Here is a 25,671-nt window from a genome sequence, read left to right on the forward strand (position 1 = left end):
GGCATGCAACGCATCCGCATTATTTCTGTTGTGCAACAGAAAATTTGCACTATTAATATTTGCATTCAACTGGCACAACCACTTTCCTCAGCTCCCCGAACTCCTCTCGCCCCTCCTCTCCATGTCATCACTTGAATATTTCCACACACTCGCCAGCGGCATTGTCAGTTGACAATGACAACGAATTGTGGGCGGCATGGGCGTGGCTTGTTGGCAATGATGCATATTTTTATGCAAGCGACTCTGAGTATCTATATTTAAAAAGGCTCAAGCACTTAACTCTGCTTAACCCATTTGCCACATTGCATCACAGTGGTCAAAAATCAATTTAAAACTACTAAACTAAAAAAATATTTATAGAGCATTTAAAATATAAATTATTTTTACGTTTTGTTTTTTTTTTTTTTTAATAAACAACTTATATTTTGTCTGCCAAGTTTTACAACTACACCCACTGTGCCAAGCTTAACATGGCATACTTTCGTGCGTCGCTTGTCGGTTGACTAAATTCATACACTTAATCGCATAAATATAGCTTAAGGTTATTAAATACATAGGGCAACACTGACTAAACAATGTGTATAAAGTAGAAGCCAGTAAATTTACAACTTTAGTATGGGGCAGCTTTTATATACCATTCATTAAGTCGGTGTAAAATTCGTAACTTTATGCAAATTATGAATATGAGAACAAAATCCACTTAAAGGTATCTGCATTAAAAAGTTAAGTGCTGGACTAGCAGATATCCCTTAAACATACGCAGTACTGAGCTAAGAGCTCAGAGAGGAATCCTCCATTTATTGAAATTTCTCTAACATGTCTCTTACTCTTATAGAAACTGGATTTTACACACACGTTCACTATCGACATTTTTCTTTTATAGAGTGTAGAAAAATTGTTAAGCAACAACTACTTAAAATAAAAAGTGTGTAAAAAAAACAACAGCATCAACAAATAATAATAAGGCCACCAATAAAGTTGGTTTGCCACTTGTTGAATACTTTACTCTTGGGACTGTATATTTATAAAACTTTAACTTTTTAAACAAACAAATAAATATTCTCATTTTAAGTATTTTGTAAACCAATGAGTTGAAATTCATAGTTATTTATTATTGGATTATAATTATATATATAACTAAATAAGAATAGCATACAAAAATTTTAAGTTCGTACATTTAAAATACAAAATATAACATCCATTAAACAGAAAGTTGTTTAAAAAGTTTCTTTAATTCTTGCAATCAGCTGTGTTTTCAAATTTTAGCTAGATTCGAAACTTATATTTACTTCTTGGAAATTTGGGATAGTATTCGAATTGTCTTCGCCCTAGACAATTTATCAAATTCTTTATATTAACGGAATTTTTTTAAGTGATGTAAAATAACAACGAAATATCGTAAACGCGATTTTTGTGAAATCTGTTTTCAAGTACCTTAACTCAATAATTTGTTATAACGGCTTATTCATTATTATTAAAAAATCGACAACACTGGAATTCGTTCATAGCAGCTAGTTCGCAGAATTAAGTTCAGTCGTTCAATTTTGTAACTCGAGGTCTTATTTTCCTACATATCTACAACTCGATTCTTTTTTTAGTCGATTTTTCATTTCGAAATAAAACTCGATTCAACTTTTGAATTTACATCACTTTTTTTTTATATCAAATGAATTTCAGCTTAAAGCTTCAGAGTTATAGCTACAGCTGTTGTTCCAAATTCAAGCATCAGCAGAAAAGCGTCAGCTCGTTTTGAGTTTATTTAACGCATGTGTAGCTTATGATAAATGCGTTAAGGGAGGAAATGTGGTCAAAAGGATGGAAGGTAGAAGACGTGCTTTTGTTGAGCTGATGTCAATTATCTGTGCATACTTTGTGGCATCACACATAGCGGTGCGTCGACAACGGGACAAATAAGAAGCAAAAGTAGAAGAAGAAAATCCCTTTTGACAACAAACGCCACACGCTGTAATTAAGCGACACTCAACGGGATGGGGAATGGAGAACGGGATAAGGGACACGAGGTAAGTCCCATTCCAATGGATATATGGAAGTCTGCCTTTGCCTGCGGCCAATGGCAATGGGAAAACAATGATGGGCAGACATGCTGCTCTCAAAAGCTGACCCAATTAGCAGACTCGCTGGGATGTTTCTTTGGCTTTGGTGTCTGATGCTATCGATGGTGCTGGCGATGATGACGCTTAGCACTAGTTGGTTGCCACGTTTTGTAGCCACGTTAATTAAATTATCACGTGTCAATTAACGTTGCTCCCAGGGCAACAGGCAACAGGCAGCAGCAGCAGCAACAGCACTAAAAGAGTTGCTCGACACACGGTGCGTATGAGTGATTTTAATGCTATTGCTGCCACCGATTGTTGTAGTTGTTGTTCCACCGCCTGCCAACTATCAACTGTCATAATTTTTCCACTGCCTCTTGGCAAATTTTTCGCTCCGCTGCGAATTTATTTTTCACTCTGCAACCAAAAAATGTCGCTCACAAATTTCGTTTGAGTCTGCGTCAAAGTTGCCGCTTGTGGCATTGTATTGAATGGCCTGATGCCACGTTTCCTCATTGTTGCTGCTGTCGCCAACTAAAAACTGTCATTTACGTAGATATTCTCTTGGGACGACAAGTCTCGTTTAAAGTTTTTCAATTAAACGCTTAAATTTAGCGTTGCTCGCGCAGGTTTAATTAAACTCCGCCCACGGCCAAGAAACGCAAACTGCCACCGAAAGTCTAGAATTTTGTTTAGATTTATGCTCAATTTGATTGGCAGAATGCCTGAGGCCTGCACCAAATCATTTTCTGTGTGCTTTTGGTTAATTAAGGCGAAACATGTGGCTGCGGCACGCTTTAAACGCGCTTGCAGCAACCTAAAGGCAGGAAAGCAACCCAAAATGGAAATGAGGCCTCTCAAAGTTTTACCAAATAATCGCTAATTTCATTAAGATTGCGGCTAAAACCTCTCATTAAAAGGGCAACAATTCAAGTAACTCTCAAGATCCGTCTAAAGCTTGCCTATGCCTCATTTAATAATGATTTAATATATTATTAAAGCCTAGATTATATAGCCGACAAATTTATGTTCAATACTTTGTTTTAAAGTATGTATATTGTACATATCTGACCATACAATGTTTATATTTTCTCTATAACTCAAATACAAAAAAGAAAAGTAGGTAATAAAGAATTAAAGAATTTTTTCTGTGCATTATTTCATTAAATTAATTCTAAAAAAGTGCTGTTAATTTAAAAAGCCGTCAAATTGCCACTTGCTTCAATAATCAAAGTGTCGTATCCCCATGTAATTTTGTTTATTAAATACGCTGTGAAATAAAAATCTGACAAAAACATATTTCACGCCTAACAAGATTAACAGGCAGACAAAAAATAAAAGGGCGTAAGTGTTGTTGTCCTTTACCTTGAATGGATAACCACAAAACCGCAAAATTTGTGTTGCATTTGCCAGTTTGGCAACATTTCAAGCATTTAGCTTATGTAAATGCAAATATACTGTACAGATGTGTAGTAAATATTTATATCTTTATATACATATATTTTGTATCTATAGCGTAGTCTCAATTTTTATAGCACACTTTTGGGCGCTGCGCCAACCACCTGTTCGTCTGCAGGTGGATGGGGAAGACATACAGGCATACATTCTCGAAAATGTGTCTCAGGTGTGAAACATCAACGACACGTTATTGTCGCCATTGCAGTTGTCCATAATGGTCTCCCCATAAGCCTCGACAATGGCGCGGAGAGAGAGAGAGAGACACATACACAGATACGACAGGGCCCGCAGGACAATTGTCCTGCCTTGGACAGCACATGCATAAACATTAACAAGAGCTTTTTATCGCCATCGCAACATGCGGCACTTGCAGCTCTTTTATATATATTTTTTATATATGTCTTCCTTCTCTTTTTGGTATTTGCTAGGCTCGATTTTAATTTCACTTGAGATTTTACGGGCGGCCTCGTTATGCGCGTAATTATGTGCAACGGAAATGTTTAGCGCCGGAAATTATGCAGCAATAACTTTAACAAGCAGCGAAGCACTTAAAATACATTGAAAATATTTCGACAGACACACACCAACACATAACGCGCCCCCTTGAACACACGCACGCTGATCCTTTAAGCAAGCATTGCGTATACTCGATTTTTATTGTTTGTCATTTGTTTTGGTTACTTTTTATACCCTTTACCCAACGATTATCAGGATATAAAGACTGTGTGCTAATATTTGTATCAGACAGAACAATTGAAAAAACAAAAGCAGATTTATGTATAAATTGTAAAGTATACAATTTTTAAAAATTTTAAATATAATATTCAGGCCTGTCAATATTTATTTTATAGTATTTAGTAAAATTAAAATGTTCCCGTTTTTTTGTTTACTTAATCGAACATAAAATCACTAACTTAAACTAATTTCAATCCCCTTAATTTTGACAAAATTATGTTTGTACCAGTTTTTGATATTCACGTCTTGCCAAACATAAAGTAACAAAAAATATCCAAATTTTATTTACCTAGTCAACTTAACTTATTTCTGAATATGCTCTATTAGACTTTGAAAAATATTTTTGTCAGTACTTAATAGGGCATTTTAGGACTGCGCACAGGGTATACCCAAGTCTATCTTCTATATATTTAAAGCTGTAGTCAGCTCCCCAGTTAGCAGTAAAATTCAGAGACAACAAATATGAAGAAGAAAAGCCGAGCATTACATATTGGTTGCTGCTTAGGGATTGGGGCTAAAATTGGGCTGACATTGCAGCACAAAATCTCAGCATTTGTTTTACCCACTTAGACAAAATTAGCTTCGATTCGCCTTTCCGTCGGTCTGTCTGTCGTATGTTTATGTTGACTGAATTGGGTGTCTTTTATTTGCGGTTCGACGATTGTGTATTTTATGGTTATACTCGCATCATAAGATTTTCATAGCATTTATACTTTTGTGGCAAAAGGTGGTCTCAAATTTAAGCTGCAATTCAACGGGTTTACTTTCTAGAAGATTAAATGTCAAAATTTTTGGGATTTTTATTGAGGAAATGCCTTTTACATTTAATATTATTTCAAAGATATATTTAAAAATAATAAGATCAACTAATTTTAAGAAGACAATATCGCTACCTTCCAAACTGACAAGTTTTAAGTATGAAAATAATTTATGAAATGTTTTCCACTATCTCAACAACTTCTCTTTGGTATCCCAACACTTATTTCAATAAATTATAAAATAAATTTAAAAAAAACTGCAAGCAAAAGAGCCACAAATAAGATGCCAAAAAAATGTATATTCCAGTTAGACCAAAAGCATGTATTATAAATAAATGGAAAATCTCACGATTGAAGATGCAATTTAACGTGTGGCAACGACTAAAGTTTCAACAAATGAACACTTTAAAAATGCATACAACTTAAGAGCTGCACATCAGATTTTGGCAAACGTAAGGAAAAGAATGCTAAAGGGGGCCAAATAGTCGACAGGAATTTGAGTAAAGCTCAAAAATCCTTGGCCGGAATTTAATAAACAAAAACCCAAAATGGCCATAAGGCAAACCAACACACTCACAGATAACACACACACACACAAACAGATACATAACACACCCCACTTGAGAGTATTCTGTTGAATGCCGCAATTGTTCGAATCATGAGATAGAAAAATTGAATCCAATTGCATAAACATTTGTGCCCCTCGAGTATATTTCGAATCGTAGACGAACAGGCCATCTAATCAAATGGATGGCCAAGTCCAACTTATGGCAATTCCATCTATAAGAGGGACAGTTGACAAGGGGCTTTCTAAGCCGTTAAGCTCTCAAGTACCATCGCAAAAGTCGCTTCGGTGACTCTGGCTTTCTCTCTTCCTTTGTTTCAGTGAATACTCCATCAATAAACTTGGGCAATTGACTTTTGTTCTTTCGGCTGACAAACTTAATATTCATGATTTATTTGTTTTGTTTGAGGTCATCAAGTGCTTCGTTGTGATTCATCCAGAGCAAACTGTAATAACACTTTAAATACATTTAATACTTGTAAATATTCCACCTGCCATTGCCATCAGTTTGTTATTTTATTTGCTGTCAACGTTCCTTAAATAATTTATCATTAATCATTTTCGCGACCAGGACATGACCAAGACCTACATATTTATCTCCTTCTTTTTTATTTTATTTTGACATAATTCTTTTTTTTTGTTGCTGCTTTTTGTCACTCTATACAGTTGGTTTTTAATACATTTTATATCTTGTACATTGACCGGTTGTCAAGATATGAATTAATGAGTGCCTATTTGATTTATGAATCCTGGCTGCCATCATAACGGAGTTCTTAGCTTTCATTTGTTGCTTAAACTTTATTCTTTTCAGCCTATTTTAAGTTCATTATTTCACTTCAAACTACATTAATCAAAAGAGCAAATAAAAATAAATATTGACGAGACATTTTAACTTTATTAAATTTATTTTCTAAGTGTATACTAAATAAAAACTGTATGCTGAGATCAAATGAAGGAGAGTCATTAAACGTCAAACAAAAGCAGACTACAACAATTTTAAATATAAAATAAAATTAATTTAAAATTTATAATTATAATTAATTTCAATAATACGATAAATTTAAAGTTTGACAGCAAGTATTCTAAAAAAAAATTATTATCTAATTAATCATAAATTTGTTGCAAAGTTTTCCTTTCCCCCTTTCTATCTCATGAGACACACATAAATAACATGTTGCATATGTAATGCCCTGACTTGTGGATACAAAACTAATTAACACAACATTTGAATTTCCTCGAATATTATCAATTTTTTTGTTGGCCAAGTTTTTGTTCAATTTGCACCTGCCCACAGTTAAGTTTTTCCCTGTGTCTGCCCCTAAATGAGAGTTAGCTTGGATTTCCCACAAAACAAAGGGATTCTTCTGCTAAGCAATTAAAAATCCTTTTGCGTAACATAAAAACACCATTAAATCTAGGCCGATTATCCTTTTGGGCTTTGTTGGGTGTCTGCCTGACTGACCGGCTCTGTATGTGTGTGTGTGTGTATGTTTAAATATCTGGCGTATGTAACGCACACTAATGCGACTACATGGATGTTAAGATAAAGACTAGGACTCAGGCCACTAATACACCCCGAGTGCTTGTTCAACCAAATGAACATATTTCAGTTGTGTCCACTACGAGTATGTTGCTGTTGTTGTTCTTCTTCTTCTTATTGTTGTTGTTATTGTTTTTTTGATGGCCAATTGCATTTTTTACATAGCTCTGTGGCTGGTCGTCGGTTCGCCTCCATATGGTCATAATGATTATTTTGGAGGATTATTTCTTGGTATGTGTTTTGCTTATGTTTATTGGCATTGTTAATATTTGTTTTCTTGCCATTGTTTATTTGCTCTGTTATTACACACATTCACACACACAGTGCAATCTTTGCTTATTTTTTCGGTACTGCACACTCATTTAGTTTTATGTTGTTCGGCTAAAAGTATTAAAGCCATATTTTTTGGCTACTTTTTCAGCATCTAATTGGGTGTAAGCTTATACCTTGTTAAGTTCCTTAAGCCGCTGAAACAATTTTGACTTTGTTTACTGGATTATAAAGCAGTAATATTTCGAAAAATAGGACGTTCTGTAATAGGTCGACTTTTCATAAACATCGTTTGAGCTAGCTCGATTCATTGATCAAAACCGAATTGAAATAGTACTCTTTTCGAAAACTTATTGACGTTTTGATGTCCTTTACCATCACATTCGATCCGTATACCACTTTATTTAATATAAATTTGTAATCAACTTCTTAAATTTTTAATGCGGTCTAATGGCGCGAGAAATCGAGCTCGAATGCAATGCCGTTTTATGGGGATCAAGAAGCGTGGTCAGCATCTACTGCGTTCAGATAAATTTACTTAATTGCTGGTCATAAAGTGCTTTTGGCGATAACGATTCAAGATTGATGCAAAAAGGCATGGACTTAATAGTAAAAAATACGCAATTCAGAGAGTTAAACATATTTTATATAATATCACAAATTATGAAATAAAACTTATAGTTTTTGAATACAAAGCAAAAGTTTCGTTTAAAATAAAAAATAAAAATAACTAGCTAATTTAGAACTCAGTACGAAATTTTATAAAAATAAATAAAACAGATCCGGCGATAACTAAGCATAAATTGTAGCATTTACATATCGTTTTTCAGTTTTTCATTGCTTATGCCTAATTGAGGTTCAAATTAATGGGCACGTCGTCCACTCTGCGGAGTATTGTATGTAAATTCGCTTTGTGGTCATCTGAAATGCGACTCTCGCTTAGCAGTCATTGCAATTGCGGCATAATTACAATTTCAGTTGGCGTTGCAGCAGTGTCATTTACTCGAATGTGTGTAGCTGTAGCAACGGCCACAATTTTCTTTGCTATTTCATTAAACTGCTTTTTGGTTTGCCAACAGCACGCCACAAGCACACACAGACACACATGCAGCATTCTATGTGCCACATTTCGCTGCAGTTGCAGACAGCAAACTATTAAAGGCCACTTCAAAACGAAACCGCAGGCGGTCCACAACGCTCCAAAACCACTCTGTCTGTCTCTTTCTTGTCTGACTATATGTATGACTATCTGTCTGACTGTCCGTCCGTCCGTCTGTCTGTCTGTCTGTCTATCTGATTGCTTAAAATTTCAGGTACGTGCACGGTCTACGTGTGTGCCACACCTGCCCCAGTCGCAGTCACAATCGCACTCAAAGTCAAGAGACAGAGAAACAATGGGGCAACTGGCGGGCGACCTACGTAATTTAATGTTTTATTTCTACACACAGTTGGCCGCGCTGGCGTATACGTAATAACAGTCGGCACACGTCGAGCACGCGATGCCAACGTGCCACAACCTTTTCTAGCCCTATGACGTTAACGGGTAACACAAGACCCACAACAACAGAGATGAACACGTGATCGTTACGCATCTCATAAAAATCTTTAAAGGATTTTATTGCGATTTCCAAAATGCAACTGAGATTTTAAGATTACTTAATATAACCAACGATAAATTAAGTTAAAGATTCGAATTATAAAAAATGACCATTTTGGTAAAATACCATATTGTTAATAAAAATGGTAAGATAAAAAAATTTAATAAATCTATAAGAAACCATAAGCCAAAGTATGAAGTACACTTTCTAGTCTTAATATAAAATGTAAAATTTTAAGCTCGAAAATTTCTTAACATCGCTTAGATTTACCTAACACGGTCACGAGCCCAACTCAGACATTGTGGCAAAAGTTTGGCAGACAAAAGTCAAAGTCCAAATTGGAGTTTAGTCGTCATCGTTGCTCGAAGTGTTTCCACACCGCCCCGTATACAATTAGGGTAATTAGTGCTACGTTGTTGCTATATTAGAATTGTTTTTGCTGTTGTCGTTGTATGTTGGTTGTTGCTGCTGATGTTGCTGCTGGGCATACACACAAACATACTCGTAGAAAAACATGCAAAGCCATTTTCATGTTACACATGTATAAGTATCAAAGCCCAAACGCCAACGCAATCAGCCGTTCATTTATTTTGTTTTTCGTGTTATTTATTTTTGTTGTCGTCGCGTGTTCACAAAAGCTTCATACTTGTTGTTGTTGTCGATGTTACTGCTGCTGTTGTTCTTGTTGCTGTCGCTTGTTATTGTTGATTTAAGTCCTGACATCGAATCAGTGCCATATCACAAGTCTTGCCCCCAATTGACCCCCTAAGAATTGGCTTATGTTATGCATTCAATTTACAAAAATCAAATACATTTTCACCCGCACAATCTGAATATATAATTAAAAGGTTCCCTTGATTTGCATACACACTCATGGGATACGTTTCGCATATCCCTCATCAACGTATTTTGCGTTTTTTGATGTCATCCCAATTTATATGTGCATGTGATTAAAATTTAATTTATAATCACTCTTCGACATTCTACTTTAATTAAAATTTTCTGAACAATTCTTTACAACTGCCAAATGTATCACATAATCTTAGGCCACAGACTAACTTAAATACTTGCTTTGAAACATTAGGTCAATTTAAAATTAATTAGGTACAATTTTCATGGCAATTAAATTCAAATCACAATCAAACAATAAATGCTACTTATTTTCACAGTCAATTTGCTTATAAAACGCATTAAACTGGAATTTTGTCTTTAGCTCGGATCAATTTTAATTTTTTGGAAGATACCAGAGAATGCAGTGAGCATTCAACGGTTTCCCGTTGGATCTAATTAGTGGGACAAAAGCGGCTTTTGCAATGGCAGTGAGGCAAGCCAAGGCGGCAGTGAGCCTGTCCCGCATCTAAGCGCATTAAGTATGCGCCTCGTGCGCCAATTAAGTTGAGTCAGCATCAGCATCAGCGTTGGCTGCCGCGTGGTTTGCTACACATTTTTTCATCAAGCCGCTTACAAAGCAATTAACCTCTTCGCCTCGCAGCCGCTTAGTATTTGTAAATCCCTTAATCAGTGCGGATTTCAGGTGTGCACGAAGAATGCAAAAGTAAACTAAAATTGAAAGAGATTGCAATATTAATTTGTGTTTATTTTACAAACTAAAGTGCTTACCTAGTTTTATTACAGTTTGAGACTGGAATATTAACACAGCGATAACATACTTGCCATCCTTCTCTTAACCACTGAAATGCGTAAAAAAAAATAAAAAACAATTGCTTTATAAAATAAATATTATTCCAATTTTAACCAAAGTCACAATCTGCGAGTTTGGCAGAACTGTCTCAATAAACAATAAAGTTTTCATACCTAATGTTGATTTTTGACCAATAGTTTCAATGTAAGCTTAATATTTAGTAATGATCCAATTCTTCATAGGGCGTTTTGAATATATTCATGCAGTACTGCAGCATAAATTACGGACATTTAGCAAGTTTCATAAAGACAGCTTTAAAGTTTAAACTGAGAGACTATTTTGCATAGGTCAAGAATATTTTATTTTTTAAATTATCTAAGCTCAACAGATATTAAAATTTTTCTTTTTTTTTTTGTTAGCTTGTTTAAAGAATCATAAGAAATTATAATAAAAAAAGAAATGAAAATAAAAACGCAAGATAAGGTAAACAAAATATGCAAAATATTATCGAATGTCAAAAAAATTATTTGACTAACCGTACATTATCTTGGTAAAAAAAAAAGTTACTTGACATACTGCGAGGATATAAAAATGTATAAATGAATAAAAGACTCACATAAATGTCAATCAACCATTCAATAAGCTCTGAATATAGTTGTCATCGATTGGCCAAGATTTAAATACCCTTAAAGAAACTTCACTTTGTGTCTTTATCAACACTTTTGATAGAAAAATACAAAGAGAAAGCCAGAAAAATATTCGTAACTGACCAATCCGCCAAAGGAAATCCGCTTTAGGAACCTAGCAACATAGCAAATTTAATGTAGTTGCAATTCATTTAAGCTTTGCTTGGATCGTCGTATGGCTACCATGACAGTTAACTCATTTTATTCCAAATTAAAGCCAGGTGCACAAGCAGGGGGAAGGGAGGCAGCTGGTATGAGAGTTGTTGTGTTGATGTTGTTGTTTAGCTTAAGCCAAAGCCAATTTCAATTAGTAAATTTGACAATATCTGTGTTGGTATATTTTCGCATCTAACGCTTTTAGAAACTGGGCTTATTGCAATAGCACAAGCCCCATGGCACTGATTGACAACTTACTTTGAATAACCACAGAGAGGCCATTTAATAAATTGGACAACTTTGTGTCATTGCAACTGGAACTCCGAAATGCATTTTGATGAGAGAGTTGAATTACTTAATATCACTTCAAAGTTTTCACATTAAAATAATATATAATATAATTTTCCATAATAGCTATATTAAATTTGTTTGAATTTTTGTAAATAATAATGTTGGGGATCTTGTCCATTTCTTGATCGGAATCAGTGTTCCAATTTTATTGCTAGACTAAGCTCCTTTTTTTGCAAAAACTTAAAAAAATGTTGGTAAAATTTGACGAGATGCAATAAGATGAGAATCTCCACTTTGTCCAAAAATTTCACAGTCGTTTAACCTCCTTGTGTAATATAGTATACACATCAGAGTGGTCCGATTTATATGGGCCCAGAAAAATTGAAAAATTGTAGCCCAAATTCGTAATCTACGTAATCTGGTCGTCACATTTTGAAATAAAAAATTTATTTTTTTTTTTTTTTTTTAGCATGTTATTATTAGCATATTTTGGTACCAAACAAGTTACCATGGGTCTAAAATAAACATCGTGTTTTCACATTTTACGGCGAAAATATACATTTATTTTATATACATATGTATTGGTAATTGTCTGTAAGCGGGGCCTACCTCTAAAACAAAACAAAAATTAAAAACCGCTATCGCGAAAAAAAAAATTGAACCACTCTATTGTACATACACGTACATACCAAAATCAAAGACAAAGCAAATGAAGTACACCACTCCGCAACGGTTTATAAAAAGTCTCACTCATTTGCAAAGCAATAGGCAAAGAAGCAATCATAATCACTCAAGAACCGACTATTTATCACACTCAACTAACTGTAACAAAAAAAATTAAAAAAAAAAAAAAAACACTCAGTTCGCGTAATACGGGAAAGGGGGGCCAACTGGAATTGAAAGTTGCGATGCAGCTAAACAATAGTATTTATTTTTAGTATTCGTGGGTTTAAGGAATCGGAACCTTTCCTTTTTAAAGACGACATTTTTACAAAACAAAACTGAACTGTCTGGTAGTACTAGCCTTATCTTCAACGACAAAAATTTGCATATGTATGTAGGCTATACAAAATAATATCAAATTTAAATCAAATAACAGGAAGACTTCCAATTCTTAATTCCCAAACTCCAAATTCTTAGTTCCCTTTAACTAATAAATGCCAGCATTGACAAAAAGAAAACAATACCGATCCCTTAGAATGAACATTTTTTTTATTCATATACTTAAAAACTTTGTAAATTTATTTTGTAAGCACAGCATTCATATCGAGTATTCGGATCAAATGACGTCACAATCACTATATTGGTTCATCTCTAATTGAAATTTTGACAATTCACTCTTTCTCTTTTCTCTGCTGCAATAAATCGGCAGGTTTATAAGACAGCTAAGTTTTGATGGCTGTCACCTTATAATACTCTTATACCATGTTTATAGAGCAGCTAAACCTGATTTTAACATAAATCGTTTTTTCTTACAACACTTTTTTTTAAAGTGTTTATACGTGCGACTTCATTTTGTTATTATTGTGTATTAATAAAATATTTAGCATATCGTTGCATTTTCAATGGCACTTATGAGTTGTATATAAGAAACAGTTGTGATAAGTGTTTATACGTTTATTTAAAGCGGCATAAAAAATTAGCGACGGGTTTAAAAAGCGAGCTTCGTTAATGTTAAAGCGCGTTAAAAAAGTGTTTATAAAGGTGGTTTAAGGTAACTCGCTTTCAATTAAAACAACTTAAGGCACTGCATAAACGTGGTATTATTGAGTTATTATAAGACTTTATACTTTTTTACTTCAACAAATAAATAAATAAAAAAAATTAAGAATCTTTAATAAAATTAGAACGGGCCAAATCACTCCTTTGTGGTGAACCCATCTCGATTTTATTTAAACCGACCGATAAACTTGGTAATGATCAGCGTACTGTCCTTAATACTGTTTTTCGATAGTACCAACGATTGTTGTTTTTGACAATTAGCCATCTTGCATGCATTTTTGTGTTCGTTAGCCTGTGCTTATGCTTATTTTTACGCTCATAAATTATGAATAATAAAATTAACGATATTATACAAAACTTTGTGAATGGTAAACGCAACAATAGCGACGACGATGTTAGCGTAGAGTCATTCAAAACCGCAAAGGAATGGAAATGGAAAACAACAAAATGTGTCCCTCTGCTGCCCAACGAATTGCAGTCACTTGATAAGAAATTAAAGCGAATAATATTTATTCAGCAAACGGATCAATCGTATCATTTGGCCCTGGACGATATACGCGACCAGGCTGAAATTTCGATATTGGTGGAGCCGAGTTTCTATGGAAGGCATTGCAGCACATCCGTCATTGTAATTGCCACAGCAAATAACACATATGTGTTTGACATGAAGGCATTGGGTAGTATTTTTAAGCCCCTTGCGTCGCTTCTGCAATCGGAATACCCTAGAAAAATAATGCACTACAGCCATCGTATATGCGACTTATTGTTTCACAAGCACAACCTTCAAATTAATGGAATTTGCGACACATTTGTGGCTTTGTGTGTGGCTCGTCAAGATCGGACGAACTGCACATTACGGGATGCCATATCACATACTTTCAATATACCACTGTCTGAACTTACCTGCGATGAGATCGATGGGGTAAGTATTGTTCTATACCTACTATTGAAGTGTTTAAAGCATTATGAGAGACCTGACAGACCCCATACTGAGTAGTTTTGTGTAGAGTTTAAAGCTGGGTTCATATATCTATGTCCGTCTCTCTATCGTCCGACTGTTTTGAAGCTATTTTCTGTGCACATCTACAGCAAGGTTTATTTATGTAAGGTAACGGCCTCGACACAATTGTACATACTTTCACAGCTCGAAACCAAACGTTTAATCCAGCGCCTCTCTCTGAGAGCCGAGAGAGCACTTGAAAGCTTATCTACCTTAGCTGTCAACTAAGACGTCACATTATATAAATGCACATTGATCTACAGTCCATAAGTATGTTTTAGGCCGGAGTGAAAATCACTCTATTTTTTCGAAACTCCTGTATCATTTTTGAATAATACGGTATAAAAGCAATATCTGTGGAAGAAATCAAATTTTTGGAGCTCATCCTAAGGGGACGCATCGACGATCTATTTTGAGAAAACAGTCAAAATCTAAAAAAATAATTGTGATTTAGCCCCAAAAGATAATCATCTAATAAATAATTCTAATTTTTTTTTAGTTATTCCAAACTATTTTCTTTTCAAAACAATATCGACTGTTAAGATCGGATGAAAAACATCTGACTTACAGAATATTTAAAAATAACAAAATCATTTAAATATGAAGCAGTTATGTTATTTTGGAATGTGTGCAATATATGAAAAAGGCACGTTATTTTGGGCAAATTTTTGAATACATCTTTTAGGTTGATTAATGTTGAATCTATATCATATAGAATCGGTCGAATATCAACCATTCTCAGAGGTTGTTTTAAAATCAATCGAGAACACAATAATGGGCTCTGCAAGGGTATCAAATGCTCTTGTCTTGTTTTATTTATTAGTATTAATTTATTACTGATTTTTGATTACAGCCTAGCGAATCCAGTCGCAATTTTACCGCACGTCCGTTGTCCAGAGGACAATTGCAGTACCTCGGAAAGCTTGCTATACTGCAACAAAAACTTCACGATCGATTAATATATGGAAACATAAATCTGGAGTTGCAGCAAATGTCTCAGAAATTCAGTGATGAATTTAAAGAAAATAAGAACGTTGATCAAGTTGCGCTGAATATGAACCCAGGAAGCAATAGTGGTTTCAATACAATTGAGCAATTTTTTAAAATATCGACCAAAATAGATTAACAAAAGAATAATATTAGCCAGTGGCAATTTACCAGCTTTGTTCTGATAATCGCTAGTTTTTGCGATTTATTTGTCATTTTATATCACACTATCCCTATTAATTAAGGCGTGCTTCGATTTTCACTTTTTTTTAACTTATTCCCAATAGCTTATGTCAGAATTTTGCAGACTAAATTCACAACGAGTTGCTGAATTGAACTTTGATAAGTTGATAAACGCTTAATGTAGGTTCCCTTATTACAACATTAAAAAATAAATTTTGTTAAATGCTGTAAAATTAAAAGTGAAAAACGGAACACCCCTGAATATTTCGTCACATTTTCGCAAAGGTACATTTAGTATGTTACAGAAACCGAATTGTGCAGGAGAGTGGTAACTATCAGACCCCGAAATGTGTAGCTGCTGCCCTGCGGAATAGGGAGCTAAATATTTTTTAACAATCAGTCATACAATAACATTTCATCACCGTCAACTATTGTTTTACTGTTCCTTAAAATGAAACGCAGACACAATATCTCCTTTGTATAAAAGCAAAACACAAATTTTCATTTAAATCTAATTTTAAAAAATATTTGGGCATTTCCACAGAAATGTAAACCGTACCAAAAAAAATAACTTAAAAATGATTAAAGTCTAGCATTTTTTGAAATGTTGTTCCAGAAACATTATAAAGTTATACAGATTCATCGAAAGTGATCATATTTAACCTTTACTAATTTAATTTCGGAAATATTTTGCGTATATTATATAAAATACATTTTATGAATTACTGTAAAATAGAAAGTGGAAATTCAGAACAGGCCTTATAATTATAGTGTTAATCAAGAGCAAGTTAAGCGTTTTGTCAAACTAAAAAAATGGTTTGGCATTTGGGCATTTCCACAGAAAGTTCCAACGCGGCCAAAAACTTAAAATTTATCAAAAACTCACATCTTGTTAAAATTTTATTCGGAAACGATTTAAAGTTACTTATTTAAACAATTAAAACATATATTAGCCAACTAGAATGAGCATACCGAATGCAAATTAGAATAAATTGAGTTTTTCTTTATTTTTGCACGTTTTCTTTAAAATTTACTTCCAAAATGGAGAGTATGTATTATATCGATTATTTGACAAAATCTTTTCCAGCATTTTTGAAAATGTAAATTTTTTTTCATTTAAAGACATACAAGTCTCGCATTCTTCATCCTGGAAGCACCCATATGTTTTTCCCCCTTGGATACTTAAGCTTGTAGCATTTACACTAGGAAAACGCCTATATGTTAATACAACTTGCTCTCTCTCGTGTATCAAATAAATTGTGAGTCTCCAAAAAATAACATACAATTTTGCAAAAAATTTTAGATTTACAATAATAAATTGTAGTAATTATTAATCAAGATAGCATGGTTTGCTCATTTTTGTACACAAAAACTTTCGTTTTATTTACAAAATTTAATTTTTTTTAAATGTACAGTGTTGTGTCATCTGCTTATAGCTTGACAATAAATAAATAAAATCTGTTCTTTTGAAATTACAGAACTGCTCGTCTTATTATGTTGTCAATATTAATTTAATCGATAGGAGCGCCAACATTTAACTTTACGCAACAGCGTAAGCTCTTTCATCGATAGTGCGATACATAGATAATGTTCACTATCGATAAAAGCAAATAATTAGATAATTTTACGAACAACTGCGACCGGTCCGCACGTGTAGTGAAGTTCAATTGCAATTAACTATTAAGTTTTAGTTGATTAAAGAGCTCCAGGTTGCATTTAATAAATTAAAAATGGTAAGAAACAAATTAAATATTTCATATGCCAGACATTTGAATGAAATGTGCAAAATATATGACTCTGTCTTCTCGAAGTTTCCACATCCACTGATAAGTTGCCTTGCCGGGTTGTTGTGTAACTTTCTGCAGCCAGCATACTCAATTATGATTAATTAATGATTATTTGAATTTTAATTCAACGTAGGCTGCAGCTATTAAGAGAATCATCCCAATGCTTGATCGCATTCTGGTGCAACGCGCTGAAGCTCTCACCACAACGAAAGGTGGCATTGTTTTGCCCGAAAAATCGGTTGGCAAAGTGCTGGAAGGCACTGTCGTGGCCGTTGGACCCGGTGCTCGCAATGCTGTAAGTATTTCATAATTTAATAATATAATTGCATTATAATAGCATTATTTATTCCCAAATATTTCAATTAGACCACTGGCAGTCACGTTCCAATTGGCGTGAAGGAGGGAGATCGCGTTTTGCTGCCCGAATTCGGTGGCACCAAGGTCCAATTGGACGAGAAGAAGGAACTGTTCCTTTTCCGCGAGTCGGATATCTTGGCTAAGTTAGAATAAATTAACGGCCCATCAAATTCTATGAATTCTGTTTTCAATTAGTACGTAACCACATACAATAAAAGTTTAATGCAATGTTTTTGTTTGCATCATCCGAAAATAAAACTTGAATCTTCAGTCAATATTATAGTACCTCATACGAATTCCAAAATTTTCTTAAGGAATTACAAAAAAATAGAAAACGAAAGAAACAAAGAATAAAATTTAAGGAATCCAAAATAAAGTCCCGTATCGAGTAGACCAGAAAACGTTTTGGTAGGTCTAAACTCTATAAAAAAAAAAGGGTGGCGTAAAGAAAATCATTTGACAACTATTCCATAAAAAACTTTCCGCCGGCTGAAATCTCTGGTTTACTCGATTCCGCCCATTAGGAATCATAAATAGGAAATTTTAACTAAGAAAAATATTCTGAGTCAAAAATTAGAAGAATTAATTCGTTCGCCAGGTGCAATCGTAATATTCAAAGTTTAAACTACATAATAAAAGAGCAAGATGAACCAGATCTTGAATAAATTTATAAAATATTTTTGATTTTGTCTTCTTCCCATTTTTTTTTTCCTGATTTTGTATTACTAATTTTGTTTTCCTAATTTTTTCTGCCGAGTTTTCGTACTGAGTAATTTTTCGACATTCGTATAGGGAATCATATAAAACTATATTTGTACAATGTATAAACAACACTTAAACTAATCTAGCTTTAAATTGCTCAATCCGTAGACCTGATTGAAGGCCGATCTTCGTTTAATATCCGGCAATCCCTCCACAGCAGCACGTTCCCGTGAAATGTTAACCAAAGCCTCAAAAGATCGGGGCTCCCAAATCGCCAAGTCCGATAGCATTTTTCTGTAAAACAAGGGCATTAATAACTGCTACAGATAAAGGAGTTGACTCACTTGTTGAGCAGAATATCTGAGCGTGCTAATCCCTCCTTGAACGTATCCAAAGCGACTCCGTATTGTTGGCAGCCGGCTTCGACGCGTGTCGTCCACAACTGAGCCATGTCCAGTTTCTTGAGCTTGCGTCCCTTGGTGGCGTAGGCGAGGGCGCGATGTACGCTGCGTATGGCGAAGGTGTAAACATTGCGGGTACGACTGCGGTAATGCTAATAAGAAATTCCATGCCGGTTAAAAAACGAATTATAATTTCAATTTTAAGCGCTTACCGCGGCCAACTTGAAAATGCGTCTCTTACGCCAGAATTCATCAGGGCCGCGAGCGCGGACCATCATTGGGATGTTCAGGAACACCATGGCAAGCTTTATTTAACTTATTCGGCAGCAATTATTACAATTTTTATTGAAAATGTACCAATTTACATAACCTGGATAGACAAATTTATCGAATTTATTTCAGTCACAGCTGACTATCGGCATGTTTATTGCAGGTGGAACTATCGATAGCTACAATCAAATGGCACGCAGAGTAACAGAATTCAGAAGATTACATCAAAACAAAACAAAGCAAAAGAAGCAAGTGACGTCATAAGCCAGCATGTTTCTTGTTTACGCATTTTTTCAATTTCTAATAGAGGCAAACTATTTATACAAGAGAGATATATGTATTTAATAATTAAAATTTTATTAAGTATAAAACTGTTCTGTTGTTGATGACGCACTTCTGATAGTTTTGAAACGTAACCTTGTTTATTGAATATTCTTCACTTATCGTTTGCCGGTCTTACACTGTTTACGTTTTTTGCAAATGTTGTAAAAAACGTAATTTTCAATGTTTTCTATTGTAAATATTGCACAAAAACTCTTGTGATTTATTCATAATGTGCGCAAACAATCAGAGACCCCAAACAACATCACAGAATGGCGGTTACGCCGGACTCTGCTACGAAGGTCGCATCAGTTTGTATTGTTTTCTGGCCACGGCGGGTCTCGTCCTACTGCCGTCAATTCCCCAGATATATTATGGAATTGTGCCGAATGTTTGGGGTGCCATTCTATGGGGTCCAGTGCTGTATTATGCGTTAATCAACATGATAATACGTTTTGTGCTCAGGAACAGCGACTATCAGGTATGATGACTCACTCTGGAACTCCTTCTTATCTCTAACTAAGCTTACCTTTTATCAGGGATTACAAAAAAAAGTTGTTTTTATTATATAAATTAAAAAACCTCTTTTCAACTTTTAATATAATAATAAAAAATAACTGTTATTTTCAATTTTTATTTTTTTAAATCAAAAAAAATTTATTTTTTATGATAAAAACTGAACGTGAACATCTTTTGAATCATGTGGTTTATTTTAAAAATCAAAAAATACTAAGTGTGGCTCAATACCTATTAAAAACTTTTACTCTTGATTTTTGTAATAAAAATTGAAAATAACTTTGGATTAAAAAATTTGTTATGGTAATATGTGTCCATTAAGCAATATGAAATAATATCGGTCCCTGCCTTTTATTATACAGATTGGCATACGTGCCTCCTTTCTGGGCTTTACAGAGGCAGTGAGCGTGCTGGTTATTTGTTTTGCACCCGCACCATGGCAGCAATTTGGCGTATACGGCTGCTTCATGTCGTTCTTTCACTACTCCGAATTTCTGGTCATTGCGTGGGCAAATCCGCGTACATTGTCGCTGGACTCCTTTATGCTAAATCATTCAGTGCATTATGGCCTAGCCGCAGCTGCCAGCTGGCTGGAATTCAGTCTGGAGCTGTACTTTCTGCCCGAATTTAAGCGTTATGGCCACATTTGGCTGCTGGGCGTGGTGCTCTGCACCTGCGGCGAAGTCATACGCAAGATGGCAATCATTACAGCTGGACGTAGCTTTACGCACCTGGTGGGATAACCTCAAACATCATGTACTCTCTATTTTTAGTTAATATGAATATTCATTTTACCAGGTGCAGAACGAAAAACACTCGGACCACAAACTGATAACCAGCGGAGTCTACGCCTACAGTCGTCATCCGTCCTATGTGGGCTGGTTTTATTGGTCAATTGGGACACAGATTATACTGATGAATCCGCTGTGCATTTGCATTTATACGCTAGTCAGTTGGCTTTTCTTCCACGATCGCATATACGTCGAGGAATACTCCTTGCTCAATTTCTTTCAATCGGATTATGTGCGCTATCAGAAACGTGTGCCAACGGGACTGCCCTTCATCAAAGGCTATCTGATTGAGTAACAGATCCAACAGCGGGATCACAAATGTCATCCACACAAATGTAAATGAAAGCATACAAATTTAGCTTTAAGTTTTGTAAGGCCAAAAATATTATTTCAATAATTTGTATTGTATTCTATTGTTATTTCCAAACGCGTATCATATTATAAGAAACTTTTTCTGCAACAACGAAATAAATTAAAATGCTGTATTAATCTCTGTTTGATCAGTTGCCATTATTAATTACTAACATTTTTCAATGTAATCGAAACCGTAAGCTTTAACCGGTATTATCCGATTGAAATTAATATCGTAACTGAAACCATAACCGAAACAAGATTTCTATTATACAGAAACCGAAATAACCGATAACAGATTCATGTATAACAGTTTATTATGTTGTTTAGAGGTAATCATCGCTTTTAAATCTAATATTGATTTTAAATTGTAAAATTGATCTTTCTAAATGGATCTTTTATGCATTTTTAAACTTGTTTTTTTTTTTTTACCGATTTTTACCGATATAACAGAAAAAAAGAATACAAACATTATCGAAAACGATATTAGTTTCGGGTTGATACCATGGTTAAAAGTCTTGAAAAGTGCGACAATTTAAAAAGATAAAGTATTATAATCATATTAGTCATTATTTCAACAAAAGAAAGATACGAAGCAGGTATTCAAATAAATAAATCCTTTTCATATAGTATGATATATTACAGAGTAGTAAATATTAAACAAATGATTGTGGTCATTGTAATATTGCTAATCTTATCTGACAGCTGATTCAACCGAAGAGACTGTACTGCAACCGGAACCTGACGCATGCATTATAAAATAAACAATTCACAAATATATTTCAGTAGTTATCAGCCAAGTTTCGAGCGGGGTCACGTCTAGGTCACAATTAAATAAATCGACAAACAATTTGAAAGGAAGAACACGTTTTTTTCGTATGTGTAAGTTAGTGGGATTTGTTCATGTTTCTTTTTTTTATTATTATTATCAATTTAAATTCGAATATTGCTCTAACTTTGTATATAAACCACAAGGCCCAGAGTGTTTGCGTGCATAACTCACAAGTATGTGTATGTTTGAGTGTGTGTGTGTGTCAGTATACATATATGTATGTGTTAATTATATGTACAAATAATTATCAATGTTTATAAATTGTCTTAGTCACTCTTTGAACTTAATTTATGCAATAATTGCAAATCTATTTGCGCAATGCTTATGCCTCCTTTAAGGTTGTTATCGGCTGTACTCAGCGAGCGTGTGTGTGTGGTGTGTGTGTTGTGTGTGGTGTGTGTGTACAAGTTTATCATCATGATGATAGTTTATTCGATAAACTGCGGCGCTCCGGAATACGTACAGCCAGGATTCTTGATGATATGACCGGCAGCATAATTACCACAGCGTATGCACACGTCCAGCGACTTGCCCTGCACAAACTGCGATAGGAAACCACCAACGAATGCATCCCCAGCGCCATTGGTATCCACAATTTCATGGGCCGCCAAACATGTGACTGGGAACTCTTTGACCGAATCGTGCTGAATCAACAGCACGGGATCACAGCCCTGCGTGAGTATGGCAATCCGGGGTCGTGACGTATTCAGCTTGTGTAGATTGACCAGGCGATTGCCAATCTCACGCAGACTCTCATCTTCGGGCCAACCTTGAGCGGTGGCAAAGGCATGCGCCTCCGCTTCGTTGCCGAATATAATGTCAACATATGGCATCACATCCAGCAGTGGTTTCATGAAGAATTGCGATATGAATGGTGCGCTGAGGTTCATTAGGAACGGTCGCTGTTTGGCAAGGGCTGTGGCGGCCACGCGCATTATGCTGGGCGGATTTACGGTCAGGAAGAAACCCTGCACGGATCAAGACAACGTTTTAAATGCATATTCGACATATTATCAAAACATTATATTTACGGATATATAGTAGTAAAGGGCATTTTCAATTAACGCCTTGTTGGCCGGCTGCTCCAGATGATCGATGGTGAATTTGTTGGCGGCAGCAAGGTTCGCACAGAGCGAACGATGCGTTCCGGTGATGAGAACAGCACAGGTGCCAGTCGAAGTGTCGGAGCTGACTTGATAATGAGCATCGACGCCGGCTTCGCGTGCCTTTTGCCTCAAGATCGTGGCATAGTCATCCTCGCCGACACAGCCAAAGAAGACGGCCACCTTGGGCTGTCCAATGATCCACTGGGCAATGCGCAACGAGTTCTGGACAGAGCCGCCGGCCAGGAACTCCGCCTGGAAGCCATCAACCAGCTCACGGTAGATGGGCATGTGACGCTCCTCGGCTAAAATGGCATCATCCTCTTTCATCTCATATTTCTTGAGGAAATCCATGGGCACGGTAGCTGAAATGTCCAGCAAGGGATTGCCGCAACCGACAAGGGCGCCTTCCCTAAAAATGATAAGATATGACAATTAAATTAACATTCAATTCATATTTCAAGTGATATCAACTAAAGGATGTCTAAAGGATACAATACCTTAAGCCGCAAGCAGTTTTACACTGTTTGTCGCACATGTTTCACACTCGAGAGCTTGTTAAATAATTAGCAATTGAAACTGAGACCAACATTAACGAAAACCAGAGGCAAATAATACTCAGTATCTATCAGTTGTCGATGAACTGTAGCGATAGCCCCGAAAAGAATGCCACAGTGCTGGCCTAAAATATGTGTACAGACTTGTAATTTAAAATGTGGCAAATACAAGCATTATAAATCTAAAATAAACCTTAATTTTTTGATTTCTTTAGATGATAATTCGGTCTATTGGAGCTGACATAAAAGCAAATGTTGAAATATATTAACTATTAAAAACCGCTCATTTATCGATAAAAAAAATAGCCGAGATTTGAAAATACTTGTGACTTGTCGCAGATACGTGAAACCCGAAAAACCGTAAGCTGTTCTCCATTTTATGGCAGCCACTGTATTGCCAGGTTGTCTACAGGCTTGTAACTTGATATGTTGAAATAATTATATTTCTAAAACCGATTCGAATTTGGTTTCGATTTGGTTTAAGCAAATCTGAATTAGTTTCAGGAACGACCCTTTTGTTTTTTATTTTGTCTTACTACACACTTTGTAAAGAGCAGCTGTGAGCAGCTGATGGGCGAAATCAAATATGAATCTGTTTCTGGAATACCCCTATGATAATTATTAAACGCCGCTTATTTATCGAAAAACGTAGCTCACTGTGACTTTGAAATACTTGTGACTAGTCGCAGTAACTTGCATATCGCCCAACACTACCTGGTTGGTTGGAGCTGGTCTCCATTTTTTGGCAGCCACTGTATTGCCAGGTTGTTTACGTCGCTGCCTTTTGTTGTATTTGTTGACAAGAATGCCTCTTATCAGCGCCGTACTTTCATTTGGCAACACGTTGTGGAAGTTCATTCATACCCCGACCCCAATCCAAATGAATTAACAGCGCATAGCAGATAACATAAGCACACTCTCGCACACACATATTTTTAACAGCCCGCCAGTGGCACACGATTTTCGCATGTCGCTGTAAATTTCGGCAATTAGATGGAGGTACAACACGAGCACGTGGTGACATTTGTAGACATTAATAAACAGCGAGCTGTGGGCGGGTGACAGGCGGGACTGGACAACAATACTTACTGTAGCTGGTTCGACATTGTTGTAGTTGTAGTTGAATTCACTGACTGCTTATGTAAACATAAAAACTTTATTGCACTGAGAGAATCTAAAGACTACAATTGACTTTCTATAACTCTATAACTTATGACTTAGTTAAATTACACCTATTACGAGCGTATTTGCCGAATTTGCCGGAGCTGCTGCTAAGCTCCAAACTTGCAAGACGATATTCTACCCACAACGTCGCCACCTGTCCCAAATGTTACCATCCGACCGAAAGGCTGCCACCCTGTTAAATTCACTGATCTGGCAATATGCACTCCATTAGATCAAACGACAAAATTGGTAACATAAAAATTTTCCACCTATTTTTTTTTTTGTCAATTTCTTAATTTTTAAAATAGATTTTTTTAATTTTTGTTGCAATTTTTCGGATTTTTTGAATACTTTGTTTATAATTAAACTTGTAACATCTCTCCCTTTGGGATGAAAAGCCTCAAACCTTCATTAAAATGCTTACCTCAATTTTATGTAATTTCGAATTTTAAATTTTCTTAAAAATATTAATTCATTGCAAAGTTATGGTATATTGATATTTGCAATACCTAAATTTAAATTAATGGGTACTGGCGCCAAACATCGCTAGCATTAGTTCATCAAAAGTTAGGCCGATAGTTTTCTGACGTTAATATCAATTAAAATCCATTTATTTTATGTATCAATAAAAAATCTATTTTGTTGATTATATATGTCAAGTTCATCATCCGCCGAAAGGCGAAAACTTTTAATTAATTATTGAAGAACTAAGCAATTGTTCAAAGTTCTAATTTTTTATTTAAGATGTTTTCTTTGTCCGTTTTTTCGAAATATTAGCTATTGTATGTCATTACAAATATATGTTCTATAACAATCAGCTATTGTATGTCATCGATGTTGGTCAGCTGATATCGAACTGTCAAACCATCACTAT

The 25,671-nt window shown here is 35.2% G+C and overlaps 5 protein-coding genes and 1 long non-coding RNA gene across 7 annotated transcripts; 3 read left to right on the forward strand and 3 right to left on the reverse strand.

Moving 5' to 3' along the window:
• Positions 1-10,103: 10,103 nt before the first annotated feature.
• LOC117788769 lies at positions 10,104-14,460 on the reverse strand. Its single transcript, XR_004617793.1, has 3 exons — positions 14,379-14,460; positions 10,599-10,669; positions 10,104-10,538 (listed from the first exon to the last, which is right to left on the reverse strand). It is a non-coding gene; the product is annotated as an uncharacterized LOC117788769 (long non-coding RNA).
• LOC117788768 (protein Exd1 homolog) lies at positions 13,726-16,652 on the forward strand. Its single transcript, XM_034627632.1, has 2 exons — positions 13,726-14,397; positions 15,329-16,652. The coding sequence occupies exons 1-2, from the start codon at positions 13,801-13,803 to the stop codon at positions 15,599-15,601; spliced, it is 870 nt and encodes a 289-aa protein (XP_034483523.1). The 5' UTR covers positions 13,726-13,800; the 3' UTR covers positions 15,602-16,652.
• Positions 16,653-17,239: 587 nt separating this feature from the next.
• LOC117786327 (10 kDa heat shock protein, mitochondrial) lies at positions 17,240-18,064 on the forward strand. The gene is made up of 3 exons (XM_034624517.1): positions 17,240-17,378; positions 17,566-17,727; positions 17,799-18,064. Exons 1-3 carry the CDS (start codon positions 17,376-17,378, stop codon positions 17,940-17,942), a joined length of 309 nt encoding a protein of 102 aa, XP_034480408.1. The 5' UTR covers positions 17,240-17,375; the 3' UTR covers positions 17,943-18,064.
• A 511-nt stretch (positions 18,065-18,575) lies between these two features.
• On the reverse strand, positions 18,576-19,275 carry LOC117786326 (39S ribosomal protein L20, mitochondrial). The gene is made up of 3 exons (XM_034624516.1): positions 19,105-19,275; positions 18,836-19,044; positions 18,576-18,785 (listed from the first exon to the last, which is right to left on the reverse strand). The coding sequence occupies exons 1-3, from the start codon at positions 19,189-19,191 to the stop codon at positions 18,629-18,631; spliced, it is 453 nt and encodes a 150-aa protein (XP_034480407.1). The 5' UTR covers positions 19,192-19,275; the 3' UTR covers positions 18,576-18,628.
• Positions 19,276-19,589: 314 nt separating this feature from the next.
• LOC117786325 (protein-S-isoprenylcysteine O-methyltransferase) lies at positions 19,590-21,283 on the forward strand. The gene is made up of 3 exons (XM_034624515.1): positions 19,590-19,964; positions 20,362-20,733; positions 20,798-21,283. The coding sequence occupies exons 1-3, from the start codon at positions 19,716-19,718 to the stop codon at positions 21,083-21,085; spliced, it is 909 nt and encodes a 302-aa protein (XP_034480406.1). The 5' UTR covers positions 19,590-19,715; the 3' UTR covers positions 21,086-21,283.
• Positions 21,284-22,009: 726 nt separating this feature from the next.
• Positions 22,010-24,955, reverse strand: LOC117786324 (adenosine kinase). 2 transcript variants are annotated; one of them, XM_034624513.1, is made up of 3 exons: positions 24,723-24,955; positions 23,005-23,488; positions 22,010-22,941 (listed from the first exon to the last, which is right to left on the reverse strand). In XM_034624513.1, the coding sequence occupies exons 1-3, from the start codon at positions 24,737-24,739 to the stop codon at positions 22,402-22,404; spliced, it is 1,041 nt and encodes a 346-aa protein (XP_034480404.1). In that variant the 5' UTR covers positions 24,740-24,955; the 3' UTR covers positions 22,010-22,401. The 2 variants fall into 2 exon arrangements, with proteins under 2 accessions (XP_034480404.1, XP_034480403.1); XM_034624512.1 differs by lacking the exon at positions 24,723-24,955 and adding an exon at positions 23,577-23,679.
• Between the last annotated feature and the right edge of the window lie 716 nt (positions 24,956-25,671).

The sequence above is a fragment of the Drosophila innubila genome (assembly GCF_004354385.1).
Source record: "Drosophila innubila isolate TH190305 chromosome 3L unlocalized genomic scaffold, UK_Dinn_1.0 0_D_3L, whole genome shotgun sequence".
Lineage (NCBI taxonomy): Eukaryota > Metazoa > Arthropoda > Insecta > Diptera > Drosophilidae > Drosophila > Drosophila innubila.

Excerpts from the sequence above, each read along its gene's own strand:
- LOC117788768 (XM_034627632.1), top strand. The coding sequence starts at position 13,801 with ATGAATAATAAAATTAACGATATTATACAAAACTTTGTGAATGGTAAA. Across the intron at positions 14,398-15,328 it reads CCTGCGATGAGATCGATGGG|CCTAGCGAATCCAGTCGCAA; the intron begins GTAAGTATTGTT and ends TTTTGATTACAG.
- LOC117786326 (XM_034624516.1), bottom strand. The coding sequence starts at position 19,191 with ATGGTGTTCCTGAACATCCCAATGATGGTCCGCGCTCGCGGCCCTGAT. Across the intron at positions 19,045-19,104 it reads GCATTTTCAAGTTGGCCGCG|CATTACCGCAGTCGTACCCG; the intron begins GTAAGCGCTTAA and ends ATTTCTTATTAG. Across the intron at positions 18,786-18,835 it reads TCAGATATTCTGCTCAACAA|AAAAATGCTATCGGACTTGG; the intron begins GTGAGTCAACTC and ends CTTGTTTTACAG.
- LOC117786325 (XM_034624515.1), top strand. The coding sequence starts at position 19,716 with ATGTGCGCAAACAATCAGAGACCCCAAACAACATCACAGAATGGCGGT. Across the intron at positions 19,965-20,361 it reads TCAGGAACAGCGACTATCAG|ATTGGCATACGTGCCTCCTT; the intron begins GTATGATGACTC and ends TTTATTATACAG. Across the intron at positions 20,734-20,797 it reads GACGTAGCTTTACGCACCTG|GTGCAGAACGAAAAACACTC; the intron begins GTGGGATAACCT and ends TCATTTTACCAG.
- LOC117786324 (XM_034624512.1), bottom strand. The coding sequence starts at position 23,614 with ATGTGCGACAAACAGTGTAAAACTGCTTGCGGCTTAAG. Across the intron at positions 23,489-23,576 it reads AAAACTGCTTGCGGCTTAAG|GGAAGGCGCCCTTGTCGGTT; the intron begins GTATTGTATCCT and ends TATCATTTTTAG. Across the intron at positions 22,942-23,004 it reads CCCTTTACTACTATATATCC|GGTTTCTTCCTGACCGTAAA; the intron begins GTAAATATAATG and ends TGATCCGTGCAG.
- LOC117786327 (XM_034624517.1), top strand. Across the intron at positions 17,728-17,798 it reads GACCCGGTGCTCGCAATGCT|ACCACTGGCAGTCACGTTCC; the intron begins GTAAGTATTTCA and ends TATTTCAATTAG.